This window comes from Chelonia mydas, chromosome 7 (assembly GCF_015237465.2).
Source record: "Chelonia mydas isolate rCheMyd1 chromosome 7, rCheMyd1.pri.v2, whole genome shotgun sequence".
NCBI classification, from domain to species: Eukaryota; Metazoa; Chordata; order Testudines; family Cheloniidae; genus Chelonia; species Chelonia mydas.
In genome coordinates, this window is record NC_057853.1 from 87402726 (window position 1) to 87424483 (window position 21758).

The 21758-nt window shown below is 38.0% G+C and overlaps 1 protein-coding gene across 5 annotated transcripts in view; it reads right to left on the reverse strand.

Annotated features, from left to right (window-relative positions):
• Nucleotides 1-3178: 3178 nt before the first annotated feature.
• The window catches only part of PRKG1 (protein kinase cGMP-dependent 1), an 855891-nt gene continuing 837311 nt past the window's right edge, over nucleotides 3179-21758 (reverse strand). For all 5 annotated transcript variants that reach the window (XM_007071587.4, XM_007071586.4, XM_043551314.1 and 2 more), the window contains 5 exons: nucleotides 18086-18249; nucleotides 12680-12802; nucleotides 12521-12583; nucleotides 11210-11276; nucleotides 3179-8208 (listed from right to left, as the gene is read on the reverse strand). In XM_007071587.4, the coding sequence (XP_007071649.1) occupies nucleotides 8110-8208; nucleotides 11210-11276; nucleotides 12521-12583; nucleotides 12680-12802; nucleotides 18086-18249 (516 nt within the window). In that variant the 3' untranslated portion in view covers nucleotides 3179-8109. The remainder of the gene's footprint in view (nucleotides 8209-11209; nucleotides 11277-12520; nucleotides 12584-12679; nucleotides 12803-18085; nucleotides 18250-21758) is intronic.

A 21758-nucleotide genomic window follows, 5' to 3' on the forward strand; every position in this document is an offset into this window, starting at 1 on the left:
GCTGGCAGCGCAGGTCCAAGGGCCCCGGTGGAAGGCAGCTTCACGCGAACTACAGCTCCGAGCACACCTTGCAGCACATTGCTTGGCTTGGCCAGGGCTGGATTAACCCTTTGTGGGCCTCCAAATAGTCATTATGGGCCCCTTCCAAATGTGGGCCTGGCGCCATTGTAAACCTGGTACGGACACTGAGGGCATCTCCACTCTAAAATTTGAGTATTACCTCACTAAACAACAATACACCTTGAAAGCATTTGAAAAAATAGGAGGAATGATCTTAAATTGTTAGTCAGGCATTTCCACCCAATAGAGGGAGGAATGAGGAAAAAATAATGTAGCTAAATCTGATAATTTTGTAGGGGAAGCCTGGCAGACAGTTATAACAAACTAGTCAGCTGAAACTATCATCAGCATGACAATGGTTTTGAAAGTAAAATGAGGCCAAAAAATACTGCAGCTGGTTACCTGGGACCCTCTTTGTGTGGCTCTTGTCCAGTTGCTGGAGGTTAGGCATTCTCTAATGAGTTGGGATTGAGAGTTCCTAAGTAACAAGGAGACTTTATTACCATAATTCATTCCATTGGCAGAGAAGGAGAAAGAATCCAATATGGAACTTGAGAACCACAAGGGCTGGGGAAATTAGGGATTTAAATACTTACTGTTTTATGCTATAATCCATAAACTCTGTCTTGAGGATAGCAGCAATAATGTTATGGATCTAGTAATTGTGGGTTCCATTCCTCAGAACAGTACTGCACATGGTTTCTCCTGACACTAATGTACAGTGACTTGGGGATAGTACCTAACTTTCCAGAGTATCTCGAGAGATGTGAAGGCTCAGGACCTTTGGTACACAGGAGGTTTTTCATAAGCTTCATATAATGACAACTTTCCTGAGGGGAAAAAAGAGGAGCTAGGTAGTGAAAAACCACTTTCTATAACTATTCCTCATGGGATAGTTGTCTCCTCTATCCAGAGTGAATTTCGATCTGAGATCCCTTTTTCCCCCTATCAGTAGGCAGATTGTAGAAGAGTAGAAAAGTGCTTGCATTTGGGTGATTAACTGATGGCATTTAATTTGTGTGAATATAAGAGAATAGATTTTTTTACTGAGAATTTATTTTGCTTCTGAAACTTGAACTTGGAAAACCATGCAATAACATTGCTCAAGAGTGGCATTGTTGCTATAATGTAAGTCTCTTAGGGCCTGACTCCACTCCTATTAAAGTCAACTGCAAAATTCCTCTTGATTTCATCTGAAGCTGGATGGGCTTTATTATGGGAATTACTCCAAGCTATAAAAAGGAGTGACATCTTTAATGTGATGCAGGCAGATGTCTGTTAAAACAGAATGATATATCACAATGGTGGTGGCATAAAATGCATTAGTGGCTGTGGGTGGGAGGCTCCAGCAGGTATTTATTTTCCTTCCACCTGGCCAATTTACTTAATTCATTCTCATTCCTTTGAACAGACTTTCTCTATTTACAGGGAGTGCAGTTTATTCATTTTATTCATTTCCTTTACTAAGGTTAGATAAAAATATCATTAAACTATCATCAGCATGAAAATGGTATTAAAAGATTGTTTTGAAAGTAAAATGAGGTTAAAAAAATACTGCAACTATACCATCTTCATCAAAGCTTTGCAGATCATAAATGCTAATTCCCTTAAGGCTTGGGTGTTTACTTCAGAAGATACAACCCTTTAATTAGAACTACAGTATTGACCACCCACATACAGTGTTATTGATACTCTTGTTACCTTGTGCTAGGGTACTGTCAGATCTTGTAAGCAAAGCAGGATCAGGCCAGGTCAGTAATTGGATGGGCATCCTTCAAAGAACACATCAGGTGTTGCAGGAAGTGGTGTAGGCAAGACACTTCTCTTTGAATCAGTGATGAAACATTGTTGGAGCATGGTGTTTTAGGTATTGTGCCGCTGTTTCTCAGATGAGATGTGAAACCATGATCTTTACATTTGTATAGTCATTAGAGAACCCATGACTTCATGTTATTTTTAGCATAGAATAGCTAACATCAGTTCTGGCCAAAATCTGATTCTGGTAATTATGTGATGACACTAAATTGTCTTTGTAATTTTCAACTGAATTCATCTTTACATTTCCTAAACTGTTACTGTAAAGCAGCTGTTGCATTCTACCTCAGATGTAGCTGCATGTCAGTAGTGCATGAAGTGATCCCTGTGTACAGTATCTCTTTTCTAGCCTATAGGACTGTTGGGGTACTTCATTAATTTTGTAAATTACTTGAGCTATTTAGATCCTTTCAAATAGGGCCATTTTTATCTGTCTACAAACTGCAACATTTGTAATAACCAGATCCTGAAAACAGTTATGATATTTTCTCAGTATCTCCCCATATATCAAGTTTCAAGGGAGGCTTTCCTTACTGGGGGGCTGAAGGATAGTTTCTCTTACTTGGATCTTTATTTCACTTCCTTCAATATTTGCTGCAAAGCATTTAAGCATCTGCTTGACTTTTATTTCAGTGGGATTTACACAGATGCTTAAATGAGTTGCTCAGTAGGGAAGGGCAGCTATTGTACACATTGAGCTTTTAGCACACAAACTCAGGCCCTAATCTTGCTATTGTGCAAGATCCACATTTACTACTGAGATGATGAGATCAGGCAGTAACGTCTCATATCCTGAGCACGGTGGCATTGGAACAGTTTATATAGTGGGGGTGCTGAAAGCCATTGAACAAAACTGTAAATCCTATATATGATGGAAACAACTTCAAGACAGGGGGTGCTGCTGTTCCAGCACCGCTGACTCAGCATTGCAGAACTCATGTGGCTTTCTAATTACAAAGCTGAGACCTACATTACAACGTTGTCTGTGGGTAGGCTTGAAGTAATCCACATTTTCCTGGCATATTGTCCACGGTTGGTCAGTCACTATCTCTAGACATGACAGGGATAAGGGATAGCCATAACAGACTACTTTTTGTTTTATCATCATCCATCTGTTTTCATTTTCGTAGCACATGTACTATTTATGGTCAAACAGTATTCTTCGGGATTCAGTTTACTTTTTTTGGAAGTATATTTGTTTTCAGTATGTATGTTACATATATATTTATGTAAACAGAGAAACACAGATATAACAGTAGAGGTACATAATTCTTTTACAACCTCTAATAATTGTACACACACATAAATAGATGGTACCATAAATACATTCAAGTATGCCATCTAACATATCTGTGATATTCAAATGAAACATCACACTTCAGTCACCATGGAAATCTCGCCTCTTCAGCATGGTCACCTTGTGTCTGTTTTAGATAAGGACATGACTGCATTAATGCTTTAAGAGTACTCAGTCTAGAAGTACTTTCTAACAATTGTTAGATCATGTGTCAGCATGTATCATCATAAAATATAATAAAATATGATTAGATTCTGATTTGAAGTACAACTTGTACAAAACTAGAAATCTGACATCGCAGAGCACATCAAAACAATGTTCAAAAGTAATTATTTTTATTTCAACTCTATAAAGTATACAACAGGCACTCAGCAATTACAGCTGCAGGGAAAATACAGAGCAAAACAAAAGCAGTTAAGTTTATGAAAAAAAGTTCTTAAATCTACATCAAAAGAGTGCAACTGGTCAATGACCATTTGATGACAGACATTGTATTTTGACAAACAAAAAACTCTTTCATGTAGAATCCATTGTAAGAAGAAAACCAAAGAATTATAGCCATAAGAATACAAAAGAAACAACCAGTGTAAAAACAGCATACATTGGAATAAGTATGGTAGGCAACTCTGAATGAAATTTCCCTTTGCTAGTAAAGCCTGAAACATTTGAGAAATTGTCAAAGTCTCAGTACTATGTCTATTTATGTAGTAGACAGTTATGGAAGAAGAGAACTAATAACATACTTTCAATATTTAGCTTTCTAGGTGTGTTGAGAGCTTGCCTCAGAAATGATTTGCATATACAAGAGCTCATATAAAGCACTGATCCTGTTTTGTTGAGTGGTGCAACAAGATATTTCTTTTGTAGTCATTGGTTTCACGTTGAGATGTGATTTTGTTTGGTGTAAATTACAGTTAATTGCTAATCATTTGTCTGTGTGGAACATTTGTAATGGAATTTATAAAATACGATATGTTAGAACTTTACTGCACTATAGTTTTTTAAATCTGCACAGCTTAGCAAAACAGGAATACCTGTATACAGACTGATAGTATGTCATATATTAATTTGACCTGCACGTACATTTATACATTTCACAGAAATGACGCTGTATCTCATTAACAGATTCACAGCTCTGGTACATTTAACAGAAATAAGAGAACAACTTCATCATTTCTGTAATTCTTCAATATTATATAATAAAGGCTTATAAATTGTTAGCAGAAAGAACTGTAAAACGCAGCAAGCTAAGAAAGGACAACATTTTGAGGTGTGTTTGTCTTTGTCATGCAGCATAACACCAAATTTGTATTTTTATAGGATGCCATGAATTTAAGGCACTTGCAACAATGCCAAATAGCTAGGTCATGTTCTAAACTATGGAACAGATGAATAAGAGTACAGTTGACAAAGTTCAATAATACTGACAATTATGACATTAATTCAAGTTTACTTTGATCTAAAACATTACATTACAAATAAGAAAAATGAAGTAATAATGCCATGGAACTCCAAATAAAAAGTTATATGAGTACCACAAAATATCAACACGAAGAATATCTATTTACATAAATATTTGCTTATGGTCCTATTGTTAAATAAGAGGGTTTTTTTTATGAATAATGCAGCAGTGTAATGAGCTACAGATCATCTGTATCTTATGAACCCAATGCTAACACACTTGTTTTAAATATGGTAGCTGATTTCTCCTTATGTAAATACATCATCTTTCCATACATGATAAAGGAGGCATAAAGAAAAAAAGGCAAGTGGAAATACTGAGGCAATCAATTTATGTGAATGTATATATGTAAATCAAATATATTAATTATAAATGAAGGGGTTATTCATATACATATGATAATTTAAGTTATTTAAAATATACTTGGTAAAGAAGATGAAAGTTGAGTGAAGATTTATATCAAAATAAATTTGTATTAATACACAGCATGCCATAGGATTTGGATATTATTGTATGTGGCACAAGGACAAAACTGATAGGAACAAACAAAAGTAATTGATAACAAGCTCATTTTGAAACATTCTTCCTGTATTGTTTTCAGTTCACCCAAAAAATATTGTGATGCTCTTTTCTCTTGGCAATTCTTCAGTTCATTGTAACTGATAGTTGAATGCCAAGTACTCATACCATAATGACTATTTAAAATTGAGAGAGATGATAAACCCTTGTTCTTCATGTCCTTATGTATAACAAGAAAGTCAGTTAACAAATTAAACAAGTTTCACTGTCCAATATGGCCACATCACTCCATGTCAGACAATGGGGGTGAAGGGATCCAGTTTTAATGCAGAAATAAGGTGAATACACTTTTTTTTTTTTACTAAGATGACTATGAGACTGTTTTAGCCCTAGTATCTAGTGTCTGCTTTCGGACAGTATTTTAAATCCCTAAGTTAAATGTTTAAAATTAAGTATATGGTATACTTGTTGTATACAAGTAGTTCCTGGTAGATGTAATTATTATTATTTTTATGATTGCTTCAGAGTGTACAAACCTTAATGCAATGCCACACATGATTAATGAATAGCAGAAGTAATTTGCAGTTATGTTGTGCTGCTGATATTGCCTCATCCTACTATATGTAACTGTAAAAATAAATTAAATAGGTTAGTTAAAGGAAACTGCGGTAAGTGAGGCTTTCTAGTCTGCTGGCAAATTGTAGACATGATGTTGGTATATTTATTATTCTACTTTGAAAATGTTATCCTTAAAATGCTTTATTAAACCAATGTATGTCCTTATGACTATGGAAACCTGCTAAAATGTATTCATGGTAGGCATTCTATTATTGATAAATCCCCTACTATTTGCTTCTTCTGTATTCAAAGGTAAAGACAAAAATGCCAAAAATCTTCACAGGGGCCTGCTCCTGTTGAAGTCAGTAGTGAAACTTCTATTGATTTCAATGGGATAAGATCAGATCCTAAATTTCCATGCTTTGAAAAATCATGTATGCTATTAATATGCTTATGTATTAGGACACGTACAGTGGTCACCACAAAAAACTAACATCTGCTAACAGTTACCGCACAGTGTTATTTGGGATTACCATAGTCTTCCCGTAAATTTAGAACAGGAGATATCCATAATAACTGTGTGGTACCAAATGTGGGAAATGTTGATCTTTTAACGACTTCAATACATATATAATGTGTTGGAGCACAACAAATTAAGTCACATATTTTGACTCTATAGCATGGTATAATCAGATGTGGCATCATATGCTGCTCCAATGAATATAATGGGGCCCTGGTAAAATCTATTGCAAATTCTGAAAACTAATGCCTCTTATAAGTGTGAGGGGGTAAACTTACATTCAATCTAACACATCTCTGATTAGTTGGCAAATAAGGTTTGATTTTTTTCTCACATCATTGTAAATCAGGATTGACTCCACTGATGTCCTGGAGTTACAGTGATGTAAAAGCAGTTGAAGTGAGAAAAGAATTTAGGCCTATAGTATCCTTTTCCCTTGTCTTTTTTATAGCAGTTTGTGGTGGCTTAATTCTATAGCCATTGCAGCACCTCAGTATAATCACTGAAGTGTCTGTGTACCCCAAATATACATGCCAGCAGATCTCTCACAAATACAGTAGACCTGTGTTGCTCTCACATTAGTTTTCCACTTATGTGGTCTGCCATCAGATCCCATCCATTACTCCAGGCAGAGTATTAGGATTCATTGTTATAATACTATGTTGTAACTGAAAACGTTGGTTTAGTTACATTTTGAAATATAGTGCTAAAAATATAGCCAGGTCATCTGCAAACTGCCCTCGGTATTGATATATTGTTAAAGAAGCAGGAAAAGTAAGAATACTATGATGGCTCCCAAATACTGCAGAGTAAAAGCAGAGAAGATGCAAATGTGGAGACTTAAAGGATTCTCTGTTTTTAGAGCATCACTAAAGATGATGTCTCTTGCTACATATCTCTGAAATGCTTATTGACTGTTGAACATTTATATTCACAGATGAAAGACGTACATAGCACCTATACAGTATGTTACGGGTCTTAGATTTTCCTCCTTGGGCTCTAAAAGCTAAGGGTTATTTTAAGATCAGTCTTTATTTCTAATAATTAATAAGACCAGTCGGTTGTTGTCATTCTATTTCTAGGACCGTTATTTAAGCACAGTTTTTTAATATGTAGAATGAATAATAATGATTTTTTCATGCAAATATTTATTGTACCAAAAGGAAAAAAAAAAGTTTGTTACATCATGTTCTCAGTTGTATGCGAAAACCGACCCATACCTGCCTTAACAGTTCTCAACAGAATCTGTAGCAGTTGTGCTTTTGTTGTATCAGTTTAAAAAATCTGTCAGAAAGAGAAAGGAAAGGTAACATTCAGTCTTGTCATGAACACTGCTTGAAAAAAGGACAACTTTTAGCACTGCTTTGACATGAACTCATTGACCAATTGTTTTGTGGTCCTCCTTTGTATTCACAGTGGCCTGCAGTAAAAGACCCTACAAACTCACTCTGAAGTGTGGGAGTACCCCACATTCCGTACCATAGATAACTATAGTACATAATAAGTTACTATTTGATCCTACTGATAATTCTAGCTGTAAAATACTGGCTTTAAGTGTATCTTACACTATTATCTTTCAAATTATAATTAGAGCATAGCAAGATAATTGCAGTGATAGAAAACATATTTCTTTACTGGTGAAAAGGCTTGCTTCAGGACCACCATGTCAACTGCTATTTTAAGTTCAAACATAAAACGTGAAGAGCACTATTGTCATCTAAGCAATAAGTCCTAATGCCACTGTAGTTACTGTAGCAGCATCAATCAAGGCATCATGGTGACCCCGAGCACTAATCCTCCCCAATTCCTTCAGTTTTGCTGGCAGCCGTGTCTCAGGAAGCTGTCTTCAGCAAGGCAGAAGCAGGTAAGAGAAATACATTAAAAGTCTATATCCCATCCTGAGTTGTCATCAGGTGGCGGTTCATCATTGTCCTCAGGGAAACTGTCGAAATTGCTTGTGTCTGTCGGAGATGCAACCTATCAAATGAACAGTTAATGTGTTTACATCAGTTGCTTTTGATTTTAACAAAACCTTTGTTTAGGGACCTTTAGGAAGACCATTTTCCTATCTCAAAACAATGCTCTTTCAACATCATTCACTAAACTAATACATTTTATCTGTGGAAAAGCTCACTAGTTAAATATGACTAGTAAAAGCTCTCAAAGAAAAGGGAGAGCAAATACATTTGTCCCTTGGCAATATTGTCATCTAAAAGCTACCACTGCTAGGGTATTTATTTAGGTTTTTTTAGAAATGTATAACAAAAATTAAAAAGTGACTATGCTGATGTCTATGTGCATTTGATTTAATTAAAAAACTATGGTGGTGCAAAAAAATCCAGTGGTTTCCTCAGATGAAGAAAATAACCAAAGATGTAACATCAAATAAGACCCCCAGAGTACTCCACACCCATAAAAACAAAGCATATCAACAGTGTCCAACCACTCCCACAAATACCAGTTATTATCATTCTCCTCCCATACAAAAAATCTAGTGTAAAAAGATGGACCTTGCATCATGCTCTGTATGCCAACAGACAGGCCAATTTTAAACCACAGAGGGGGTGAATTATAAAGGTCAGGGCCCACCAAAGAAGTTCACAATGACAGCTCCCCTTCTTTTATAGGAAAGGAGAGCCATTTTAAGTAGCTCAACTGATGCAGTTGAGGTGGTATGGCATAGGGAGAGGGGTTGTCTCTCAATAGGGCAGGTTCCAAGCTATTTCTAAAGCAAAGCCAATACTTGTACTCTGCTTGGAAAATAAGAGGTAGCCAATACAGATCCCAAGGCACTGTGCTCCCAAAAGATTGCGTGCTAAGCAGGCTACCACATTTTGCACCAGCATCAATTTCCAGGTTGATTGAAAGTTAGGGTTGCCAACCCTTCAGGATTGGTCTGGAGTTTCCAGGAATTAAAGATTAATTTTTAATTAGAGATTAATTTTAATTAGATTTTAATTAGAGATTTCATGCGAAGAAATCTCCAGGAATACGTAGCATCTGGAGGGTGCACTGCCACAATCTAAGGGCTACAACATAAGGGATATAGTTGAGTTCTGGATGGCATAATGTCCTCTTAACTGGATGAAAGGGTTCAACCCAAAATTAATAAGTGCCCCTCATTTGCATCAATACTTATTAGCTCCTTAATATATCTTGGAAGGAATTATGATCCTTAAAAAAATATATGTCTGACTCTTCTGAAAGATATGTGAACAGTTTAACTGAAGACTGTGGAATGCATTGTTTTACAGTACAGTAAAATTTTTTGTTAGCAACAGTCTTTCATAGGGGACTGCCTGCGATAAGTGATGAACACAACAAGCCCCGTCATGGAGCATCATATCGACAGTGAGCTCCCTTGCAGTGCAACTAGTAACTGTTAAAGACAGATTGTCAAGTCAGATTTAGCACAAATATATATACACATTTTACATAAGCAAATATTTACAAAACTGTAGAAATGTTTCTCTTAAATTAAAAATCCAGTAGAAACATTTTTAAACACAAACACTTCCTTGTGTTTCCACCTAAACTTTGCAGCATTCTGCTAGTAGTGCACATAAGCCCAAATATGAAATAAATAGATATTGACAAACAAGTGAAATTGACCAGTTTGTTTTCATTGGCCATACTGAGAGAAAGTGAACAAGCAGAATGAACAGCAGATTTTTTAAAAAGAAGAATCAGTTTTAATATCTGTTACTGTCTTTAAGAAGTAAATAAATAGAATACAGGCTTTAAAAGGGTTCAAAAAAGAACTAGATAAATTCATGGAGGATAGGTCCATCAGTGGCTATTAGCCAGGATGGGCAGGGATGGTGTCCCTAGCCTCTGTTTGCCAGAAGCTGGGAATGGGCAACAGGACATGGATCACTTGATGATTACCTATTCTGTTCATACCCTCTGGGCACCTGGCATTGGCAATGTCGGAAGACAGGATACTGGGCGAGATGGACCTTTGGTCTAACCCAGTATGGCCGTTCTTATGTTCATAAATATTATTTTAAACATTACTGGCAGTGCCCCTTACTCTGAACCTTTTTTGGGGGGTACAGACTCCTTTCAGTCACTGAGTGACTGCATCTTCCCCATCTCATACAGAGAGGGGAGGGCACAGGATTCTTCTGCTCTGTCACCGTTAAGAGAAGGAACAACTTGGCACTGAAGTAGAGTCATACAGCCTTGTACAATGATCATGACATCTGCTGATGTATCTGTGCTGCCCAACTCTGTGGGTGAAGTGAGTAGCAAAGTGCAATTAAATAAGATTGTTAAATTTCACTTTGATGCTGATGTTGTTGAAGATGAAGAATGGGAAAAGGATTAAATTGAATATTCAGTTTCCCTTCAGGCTCTGTGCGTAAAGAGCTCCCAGAAAGGCATCAGCCTAAGAGCTCTGCTGTAAAACGAAACTAACTTGTGTTGTAGCCTGTTTTCTCTCGAGTCCTTTCCCAGTTAACTGTAACTGACTTGTCTACAAGTTCTTTACATAGTATATGATGGCTGAAAAAAGGAGAAGAGGCACAAAGAGGGATGGAAGGGGAAATAGTGCACAGAGGAAAGCCCAAAAGAAGAGAAGAGCAAAAAGAAAGAAAAAAAGACAGAACAGAGAGAAAAAAGATAGGAAATATTGAGAGATCAAAAACCCTGTGGTGCAGAAGGAGAAGAGGCAAAGAGAAAGAAGAAGTCATTAGTGACAGGCTCACCCCACTTCAGCTGCTGGAAAGAACATTTAATCACAGGGCCTCCCGATGAAGACTCAGCCACAAGACAAAATGTATTTGACATTAATAAAAGAAAATCTGTCATAAGTGATCTATTTTTTACTGGTCTTTGGTAAGTATCTTCAGACAAGTTTCGCTGCGTGCTACTATTACCTTTACTAAGGTATAGGTATACTGGAACTTTACACAAATGACACAGAGGAAACCGTTCCTGATTGACTGGCAAGGACAAAAGTAAGAAGTGTACTTACACTTGGTACTATAGGAGGTGTCAATGTACCTTTTCTTAACCCTTCCCAGTTAAAGCCCTCAAACCATCTAGAAAGGGGATAATGTTAGGACAAATCAAGATGTTAGATATACAGCTCAAATATCACTGTAACACACATAACATGATTCAAATAGCTTAAAACAGATTTTTAATTCCTACATGCAGTTTCTTCAGATCATCTGATTTATAGTCATCATAATTTTTCTGTTGATTTTAAGAAATACATTTTTGAAGTTTTTCTTTATGCAAACCAAAATATGCGCAGAAATCTCATGGTGATGTAAAGGGTGGCGTAAGTTACACATGACTTGAAAAGTGCACTAGGTGACATCCTCCTGACTGCTAAGGGTGTGACCTAGCCAGTCTTCACTACAGGTGTCCTGACATCTTCTTCTTACTTCCTGCAGGGTCTTTGTGGGTCCCACACTCCCAAAGTTCTTTATTCAGATCCTCTGAGCAAGACTGTAGCTCAGGCTGCAGGCCTGCACAGATTATAAGGGAAAGTAGCACAGCACTGTCCCCAGGCCTTTGTGTGGCCTCCACAGACCTTAGGTCAGGTTGCATAGGAGTAAGGGGTTGCTCAAACAGTTAAACAGAGAGTGGGTAGAGTCTTGGCTCCACCACCCAAAATAGTGGCCAGCACAGCTAAACTGACTGGGGATGAGGTGGGGGAGAACTGTCTACGGGGCTACCCTCTTGGAGCAAGGCGGAAGCAGTGAAGGACTCATACCACTTTCACAGGGCAGAGTGGAAAGGCACATTTTTTCCTTCCAATAGATGCTGGCACTCCCTGCTCTGTTTTACCTGCTATTGATATGTCAAGCAGAGTGGAGACTGCGCCCATGACTGAACTACTGAGACCAAGAAGAGCAAGTGAAATATCAGTCAGAGGCTCTATACTATCAGTGCCAATGGAATAGGATCAACAGGAACTATAGGCTTAACCACAGGGGCAGAGGCACAGTTAAAAAGCAAAAGATGTCTTTGGAAACTGGTGGCATATACAAGGGGGTTAAAAATAAATTGATGGTGACTTAATTTTCCATATTGCAAAATGCCATTTGGATGCAAATTTAAGGAAAAAAGCTCTTTCACTTAACATACCACCCTATTTGCCATGTAAGGAAGGCTAGAATAGACTCCAAAATATGAAAAGACTGCTGACATAATGTAAAATAACCTAACATCCAAAGAACCAGTTAGAAGAGAAATGTTATCAGAAGTGTTTTGTGTCTGAAATGAACAATTTTTCCATATGAAAGTAATTAATTGAGTTGTGAAACACACTTACTTGTGCTTTTGGATATCTTTTACTCCATTTTTCAAGTTCCCTAACCTTTCTGATGGATTGTCCCTATAAAGAGAGTGACAAAGTTGTTTAATAATGTTTTTTCAGAAAGACATATTTCTTTACTCATAAGATAAAGGTTATTATATTTAAAGTATTTACCTGCATAGTTTTTTAATTAAATTAGCAGCATTTTTGGCAATCTTCTTTGGAAATTCAATCATGTCAATCCCCCTTAATATGATGTTATAGGTCTTCATGGGATCTGGGCCTGAGAAAGGTGGACTTTAGGAAGTGGGAGGAGGGTGGAAAGTGAAAGTTAAAGGTCTGTCTTTAAATCTCATACCATCCTATTATACAACAAATCAGAGGAGATAAATTACAAAAGTAATAATATTTCTTATCCTGTGCTCTCAGGAAAATTGAAAGGCTGGACCATTAACATTTTATTTTATATCCTTTAGGAAGTTCTCCAGGATGTTCCCTTCCATCTCCAAAGTCCATGCCATGATAATCCTTTCTACGGCCAAAGAATTCTGAGTGTGGTTTTGTCTGGACTTCATCAACGTTGCTCCAAGGGTTGGCCAGGAGAGGGAATTGAAGAGCAATTAAAGGCAGTCCTTCTTCCATATGGGCTAAACATCCTGTTTCAGCCGTGATCCCATGTCCTGCCAGCCTAAGAAGCAAGGGGCTGGACTCAGTCCTGATCTCAGGTCCCCTGTTTCCTGACTTACTTTTGTACTACACTTATTATATAATCGCTTTTCAAATGGCACTGGATAGAGGATGGAATAAATACTCTCATTTAAAAGCACAAAGACATGTCAGAGTACAGTGATAGGTGAACAAAATGCCCTTAAATATGGATGGTATAGGTTGTTCACTTTGGACTAGATTGTGACTTGGACTACAAACCCATACAAGAGAGTAAGAAATCCCCTCTTACACCTTAATGCAGGTTACCCAGGTCTTGGGGTCAGATGCATAGGAGTAAGTGGGGTTAACTCACTTGCTTTCTCTCTACCAGAAGCAAATGGAGAAGGGGTGAGAAAAAGTTAGACGCCTTGCTCAATGGCCAGAATAGCTGAGCCAGAACAGAGTGAGGAGTAATTTACTGCTGGCTTATTACCCCCAAGAACAAAAAAGAGGCAAGGAAAGAGCTGTGACTCCATGCTGTGTCTCTCTGAGTGACAATATTTTCCAAGGTTAGTGTAGTTTACGTACCACGTAGGGCTGTGCCTAAAGTCACAATCTAGCCCTGTCTCATGGGGGAAATTCATCCAACACCAGTGGCAGATTCAGACCCATCTTGACAGTTAAATTTTCACTATCCTACAGAAAAAAAGCATTTTGTAGAGCTAGCAAATTGAAGTGTTGTACAATCTAAATTCTCAAAGAGTCTTTTCTAACTTATTTGCACATCTTTAGACCGTCAGATCCTCTATGCACGATAAATTTGGACAAGTATCAATATAACAAACCATATCCATCCTCTTTGGGAACGTTATGAAGAAAAGGGCATAATGAAGCTGTTGTGTATTTTTGATAAATGTAACAAAGCTATGCTGGGGACAGTCCAGCGCCCTATGATCCTTGGTGTCTTTCTCTGTAGCTGGGGAGGCTGGGTGTACGGCCAGTGTGTTTGTCACTGTGTGGATCCACTGGATAAAATCATTGCATAGGAGGTGCACATGGGCAGCAGATAGTACTACAGCTCCTGAGGATGAGAAGATGCTGCTCCTTCCAGTTAATTTTGAAGTTACAGTAAACAGCCTTCAAAGAAATATATGGGACTAGTATTTTCAGTAGCAAGACCTTGAATAATGAGACATTGTACAGAAGTTTCTGTACCTTCAGCAAGAGTAGTTTATAAGACTAAATGCGTGTATTCCTCTGATGCACAGTCATCTAGGGATATTTAAAATACTTAAAATATTTAAAAATTGTTTGTAAACATGTAATACTGTGAAATACTATGTCGTTCTGCATAGATTTTTAAGTTATTGTATATTTAAGGTGTAAGTATTTTTATAAGATATGTGTAATGTAAGAAAATATCAATTTAAAAATGCATATGTTCTGTACAGAAGTTCAGTGGCCAAAAGTAAGATTCAAATTTGTTATATTTCTTTGAATTTAAAGTTTTACAAGAGTTTTGAAAAAAGAAACGTGGATAGTCTCAATTTGGAGTGAGGAAGAATAAGGGTAGACCTGATAGATATATTCCCAATAACGGATGGTCTAGTTAAGATGAAACAGTCACTAGCTGCTTCTTGTCTGTAATGCTACATCTAGAGCATTGAAAAATGACAGGTAACAAAATTTAGAACTGACATGGAAATATATGTTTACATAAAGTGAGTGTGAAATTCAGTTTCAAAAATTGGTTCAAATAGCTTTGTGATATTTTAAAGGGATCTACACTGGTTGACAAATAACGGGAACATAGATAACTATGCTAAAGGATAACAATGTTAAAGGGTACCCTTAATGTGTGTGTAAAAACACTATGTAGGCTAGTGGGGATTTAACACACAGGCTGAGGGTGGTATGTCTTTCTAAGATACCATATTAGTTCAAAACTGGTGCCATGGGAAAGTGATCTTCATGCTTCCTGCATATCAGGAGTATTTTCCAACCCCATTGGCCATGTATAAGGCTAAAATTTTGTCACGGAAGTCACAGAATCTGTGACTTCCAAAGATCTCCATAACTTCAGCCTGCAGCAGCTGGGAACTGCAGGGTCCTGCTGCCCTCTGCGACTTCAGCCAGAGGCAGCGGAGGCTTCCCGAGCTGCCACAGGCAATGGGAGAACCCCACAGCTCCCAGCCACCACAGGCGACGGGGACCCCATAATTTCCAGCTGTCGTGGGCAGCAGGAGGACCCCCCGCAGCTCCCGGCTGCCACAGGCGGTAAAGGGTACCCTGCAGCTCCCGGCTGTCTTGGGTGGCGGGGGCGCTCCGAGCCGCTGCGGGGGGATTCTGCAGCTCCTGGCTTGGCCCCCCTGCAGCTCCCAGCCACTGCAGGTGGTGCTCTGAGCCCCCATGGGTGGGGAGGGGGGCCCGAGAAGAGCTCCCAGCCGGCCCCACAGCTGCCCAGCAGCTCCCCATTTTGTCATGGATATTTTTAGTAAAAGTCAGGAACAGGTCAAGGGCAATCAAGAAAAATTTACGGAAGCCCATGACTTGTCCCTGACTTTTACTAAAAATATCCATGACAAAATCTTAGCCTTAGCCATGTACAACTTTGTTTTTACCTCCTGCTGAAGCCAAATGATATAAGCCACTACCAGGAAATCAGAGTTAATGGATCATTATGACAAATGCTATGTGCCTGCAGTATGTGCATTAAATGAATTTAAACATACAGATGATGCCATTTTTATACTATGATAATAAAATCCACATGATATTTTGTGGGTTTTTGACAAAATCTATGTATAATTATTAACAGCATATACAACATTTAACAGAGAATTTGGTTAAATTATAAATAGGCTTGGAAGGATTCAAATTTTATTGATAAATACAGGTAAACTTCGATTTCACTATGCACACGTAAGAAAATGAAAAATATTTCCATTGATAATCTAAATCTGTAGATAGGCAAAGCAAGAAAAATGCTGCTTGAGAACTTAGTTTGATTTAAGAAATTTACTGTTGTCTATTTTGACATTTGATGTTGACCATTTGTATTTTAACTGTTATAAAGCTTTAACTTTTTGAATCTCAAAATCAATTGTCATTTAATAATTACTGCTGATTCTCCTATTATCTGACCCCCATTACTTCCCGCAACTGTGAAAATTTAAATGGATAAAAATAGAAAACACTCTTAAAATAAATATTGATATTATCAATGGAAATTATTAAAAAAGAACTGAATTATAGGTAACTGGACTATGTTTTACGGTAACATTAAAAAATAAATTATTCAATAGGATGTTTGCTCTGTAGAGTTTGTTCTGATTGTATAATTTATTTCCAACATCCATTCACTCTGAAAAGATGCAGGGTTTTTTTTAGCAACAAGTGCTGATGGGGTGTATTTTCAGTTCTGAGTGCCCATAGGGATTAGAAATTGAACTGTTTAAAGTGGATTCTGGGAATGCCTTTTTAATTATTTATAGCTTTTAATGAAAACTTAAATTTGACCTTTTGTCATAGTTCAGGGACTTTACTATGCAGAATCTGTGATAGTAATACTGATTTTGTACCTAGCTTGTTGAGTCTGTTCTGCATCTTCTATCCCAAACGTGATTCATTGCTGGTGTTTTTAATAAGTTCCTTTAGGGAACTCTATGTAAATGGAAACATTCTAATAAATTTCTGAATCATGGTAATATTAGTAACCTTTTATGTATAAAACAGATACTAAAGTAAACATTTTAAAAATTGTTCAAATGATTCTGTAGAATACACTAGATAACTATAACTGGGCTACTTACCTGCTTGAGACTCTCATTTGAAAAAGCTGCATTATTTCAATGTTAATGGCTCAACTCTCCCCTTATTCCATATGTGTAACTCCTATTGACAGTGGTAGGCAAAGGAGGAGGAGTTTATGACCCCACACAATATGAAATATTATAGCTTGTGTATTATAACTTTTCTGGACCTTGCTGTCCTTCATGCCACCAATGAGCTGTTCTCAGTGAGGAATGGAAGTAACATTAGCTGTTGACTTAGAATTGCTAAGAAACACAAATTGATGGGCATGCCTGTGTCCTGGCCCACAGGAGGAAGTTAACTTTAAGGGATAGGGATGAGACAGGGCCATGTTCCTGTTCCCCTCCTGCAGAGCTGGCAGGATGCCTATTGGAGAGCCTGGTGTATTCTCCTTTGTCCGCCACTGGCATATATCTCAAACCTCATCCTGAACAACTAAGGAGCATCACTGAACCATAGATTGCGCTTGATGATTTGATGCCTCAGTGCGGACACACTCAGTTCCCTTGGCATTGCTGCTTTGTGTGCTGGAGAGCTGAGAGCTGAGGCAGCAGTGCCAGGGAAGCCCTTCAAGCACTGATGCCTTGAGAAATGCTTAATGAGTACAGGCAAGAGCAGCGTCTAAGGGTCATGAGGTGATAGCATTCATGTGTCATTTTGTTGTAAATTTTTGGCTATAATAGGAAAAAACTGAAGATGCTGTACCACATTATGTTTGCCTACTCTTTCAGATGCTGCTAGCTTCCACTGCCCTAATGTCTCACTGGCTGAATTGCAAACCTCTCTCCTCAGTCCCCCACCTCCCCCCGGCAAATTCAGCTCCACCTTTTTCATTAGGAATTCTGGGGGAAAATGAGGGTAGAGTATAGCCATGATTTTGGTATCATTTTACATGTGTTTCATAATAACGTTGTAAACTGCCTAGTGACAAAATTCCTTGTAATTTGAGAGTTCTTAATAATGATTAGGTTTAACAGTAAAGTTTTCAGATTGTTGTAGGTCATCATCAAAGATGCCAGCTCTGAGTCTTCCACTGTTCTAATCAAAGTGACAAAGGCAGAAATATTCTGTAATTTGCTGATCTATTTTTATCAGCAGTTCCAGTTCCAATGCCCATACCTGCCAGTCAAGAGTTCATACATTAAGATTCCCAGTGACCAGTAGTCTGCTGAAATGTCATGACCTTTGTTCAGGATGATCTCTGGGGCTACATACTCTGGAGTTCCACAAAAAGTCCATGTTTTTTTTCCAAATCCTATTTTCTTTGCAAAGCCAAAATCGACCTGTGAAAGGAAAGGAATTCCATCAAAGCAGAAAAATAAAGGACGTTTCAGTGATGTGTTCTGTTCTTCTTAGAGTGAAGCAAAGCAGAAATAAAGGTTTCCTCATGGGAATATTATCATAAACCAGAGCTTGCTAGGTTGTTAAAAAATAAAATACAACCACCGTGTGACATTTTTCCTGAGTTAGCATTCATAGTGTAAACTCAAGTGCTTTTTTTGAGGTAAGAAGAGAGAGTGACAATGAACCAAACATATCTTGGTAGTTAGTGGTTACTAGATCTGTTCTAATAAATTCATGCATCAATGTCTGCCCTGTTCAAGTGATGTTGGACATTTGCACATGGCTCACATTTTTTCCTCTTTTAATACCAAACTCCTGTCTGAGTAATGAACTATTCATGTCAGTTTATTAGGGCCAGATCAAAGGATAGGCACCAGTTCAGAACAGCATGAACAGGCCCTGACCTGCAGGCTGTGCTTGCTCTCCTCTTCCTATGGTAACTCATGCCATCTGAACAGTTCCCAAGAATTACAATTTAGGCAGAGCAAACAATGACAAAAAATAATCTCAGTTGGCCACATTTTTTCCCCTTGATTAGCACATGGAACCACATCAATTGGGATTTGATCAGGGGCTGCCAGTCGAACAAAGTTCTATGCTTTGAAAATGACAGTAGCCAGGGAGACCCTCAGGTTTCACTTTCACTTAATAGAAAGAGTGGTACAGTAAAACAATTTGTCACCCAGCTAGGAGATGGCACTGTACTCCAGTTATTCTGGGTTTTTATAACAACCCACAGAGTGTCACTGCAGCAGAGCATAAATGGTAGAGAGCAGCCCCAGCAACTGTTATAATTTAGACCAGGGACCAAAATGGCATACAGCCACCTGTTGCACTCCAAATTCTGCAAAGCTAAACTCAGAATTGGGCCTTTGTGCTTTTAATTGCTTCTCAGCACCTAGAGAATTTTGATAGGTACAGCTGGAGATAAATCTAAATAAAGTAACAAATATAAGCAGACTAGAATCCATCCTTTTGTATTATTGGGTTGAATGATGGGTTCTGAGCAACAACTGCCTATGGAGAGCTCCATTTATAGCTATGAGGTTTTCTCTATAAATCTGTCTTTTGTGAGCATCTTTCTGTACACATCTATTCCACCCCCTGACACAACCCATTTAACTCTTAGCTACACCTCTGGCATGCTATCTGTGGCATGGAGATACAGCATTGGGAGAATGGCTCTGAACCACTTGGGAATATCCCTGATTTATGCTGGAATCCTCAGAAGGGAATTTTCCAGCTCAATGCCAGAGCTGGTTTATGGAGGCCATGGTGAAACTCAGAATCAGGGCCACAACATTTAACCGAAAACACACCAAAAGACAGTAAAAACAATCCCATAACACCATAGCTCTTAAATTTTCTGGTACACTCAGAACAAGCTCCACTTAATAAATCCCCTTCCCTGGAAAAAGCCCAGGAAAATAGGTGAGACTTGCAGTGTATTAAGAAGATCACCAAGTCCAGACACAGTTGGATGAAGGACATTAATTTCTAATTTAAGGACCCCGTCTGAGGGTCTGCCATCTGTCCCTTCCTATTTACACGAGGGTGTTCAAGCAACTCCGGTGATTGCTACTGCCACAGTATCAGATTGGGAGTCAGATGCTCTCTCAGGTTGTCAGGACAAAATTATTTATGGTGCTAGCTCAAAACTAACATGTTAAATTTCACCAGAAAAATCATTCTGTAGCCCGTGTGGATGGTGGAGTGTAAGTACAATGTGCTCTTACAAAGCAGGTTGGTGCTGCTTTCTGCCCTGACTGCAATGTCTGAATATTTTGAAGCTATAGCTCCATGTTGAGAGCTCTGGATAATCCAGTAATGTGGTGACAAAGGCATGGATGGTAAAGAAATAAAAGAATGCCACCTTCTTATTGACCATATATAGAAATATAGACATATTTTCTGGAGATTTCTAGTGGAAAGTGTTTGCTTCACAATTTGAAAAAGTGGCTGACAATATGATATAAAGCTTGAAACCACAAACGGAGGGCATGACTGCAAGCTAGAGATCACTCTTCAATAAACTAAAAACTCCATTTATACTACATTTTAAAATGGTTGTCAAAAGATGTGGAACTTTAGCTGCCAACTACTGAAACGTCTCTGTTTGAACTCATGAGGTCCTATGACTCGCTGAGCCAACAGGAGAGCTCTAGCAGTAATTCAGCAAATATCTTGGATAAACAAGTGAAAAATCTCCTCCTCCCCAGTTGCCTTCCCTCAAAGTCACTTTAAAATTTAGGATTCACAAAATGTTTCTGGACAAGAGTGTGGGGATGGAAAGCCCAAGGTTAAGTGAATTGCCTATGTCTAGTTTTGCAAACATTTTGTGTTCCTGGATGATGTTTGCTTGGTTGACCTACAACCTGAACCTACCCTTATTTTAATAGGTTCAGGGTGAATATTTTAGTAATGCTACTATGCAGGTGTTTGCATATTGTGTTCTTGCTTCAAATCAATAATTTCTGACTAAAAGAAAAGACTTTTAAAGTACCGTACATATAAATACTCTCTGCAGCATTTTATGCTTACACTTTGCCTGGGTAGGGATTAAGGTGTATGTGTGTGTGTGTGGTGGGGTGGAGGAGCATAAATGAGGAAGGAAAGGTTTTCTGGACCCTCATTCTTTTAGCAAGTTGTCCATGAAGGAACATAATTCAGTCCTTAATATTTAGTAGTCATGTGCACATGTTTAATGGCCGATACTTTTCAGAGAGCCAGTCAGACCTTTACAGCCTCAGCTTTTGCTTTTGCAGGGGCAAATAATGATATTTGACTATTTAATTTCCCGGTTTGCAGGTGAAATCAGGTAATTAAAATGTCTAAATGGCTATTATTTATGCCCACTAACTAAATTGTGAGCACAAATCTGGGTTACCTTTCCCTGCCTGTTAGTTGCCCAACATTGTTAAGCAAATCTAAATGAAACCTAATATACATTGCTACATTTTGACTACGTAGAATTTCTCTAATGTCCAATGTAAAGATTTCAAAAAGGGAGTAACAAGATCAGGTAACACAGATATGTAAAAACTCTGGCAGCAGTGATATTGTTTTACCTGTCTCTCAGATTACTTAGGGCCTGATCCTGCAATCACTTTTAAAAATGCTTAACATTAGGCGTGTGAGTGGCTATACGAAATTCAAAGCAAATTGAAATCAAGTGAATACTCCTGTGCCTCAAGCTAAGCGCATGCATAAGTGCTTGTAGGATTGAGGCCTTCATCTAGAAGTTTAGGCTTAAAAAATAACTAAATAGAAAAAGCCTCTTAATACAGCAACATTCTGTATTAGCTACACTTTAGCAGGACAAGCCTGAGGATTTAAAACAATTAATGAGAGTAATCATTTCTTGAAATAACAAAATGTGATTAATATGTCCATAAAACAAATCATTATTTTTTTTTAAACAAGCAAAGCAACTGGTTCACATCAGGAT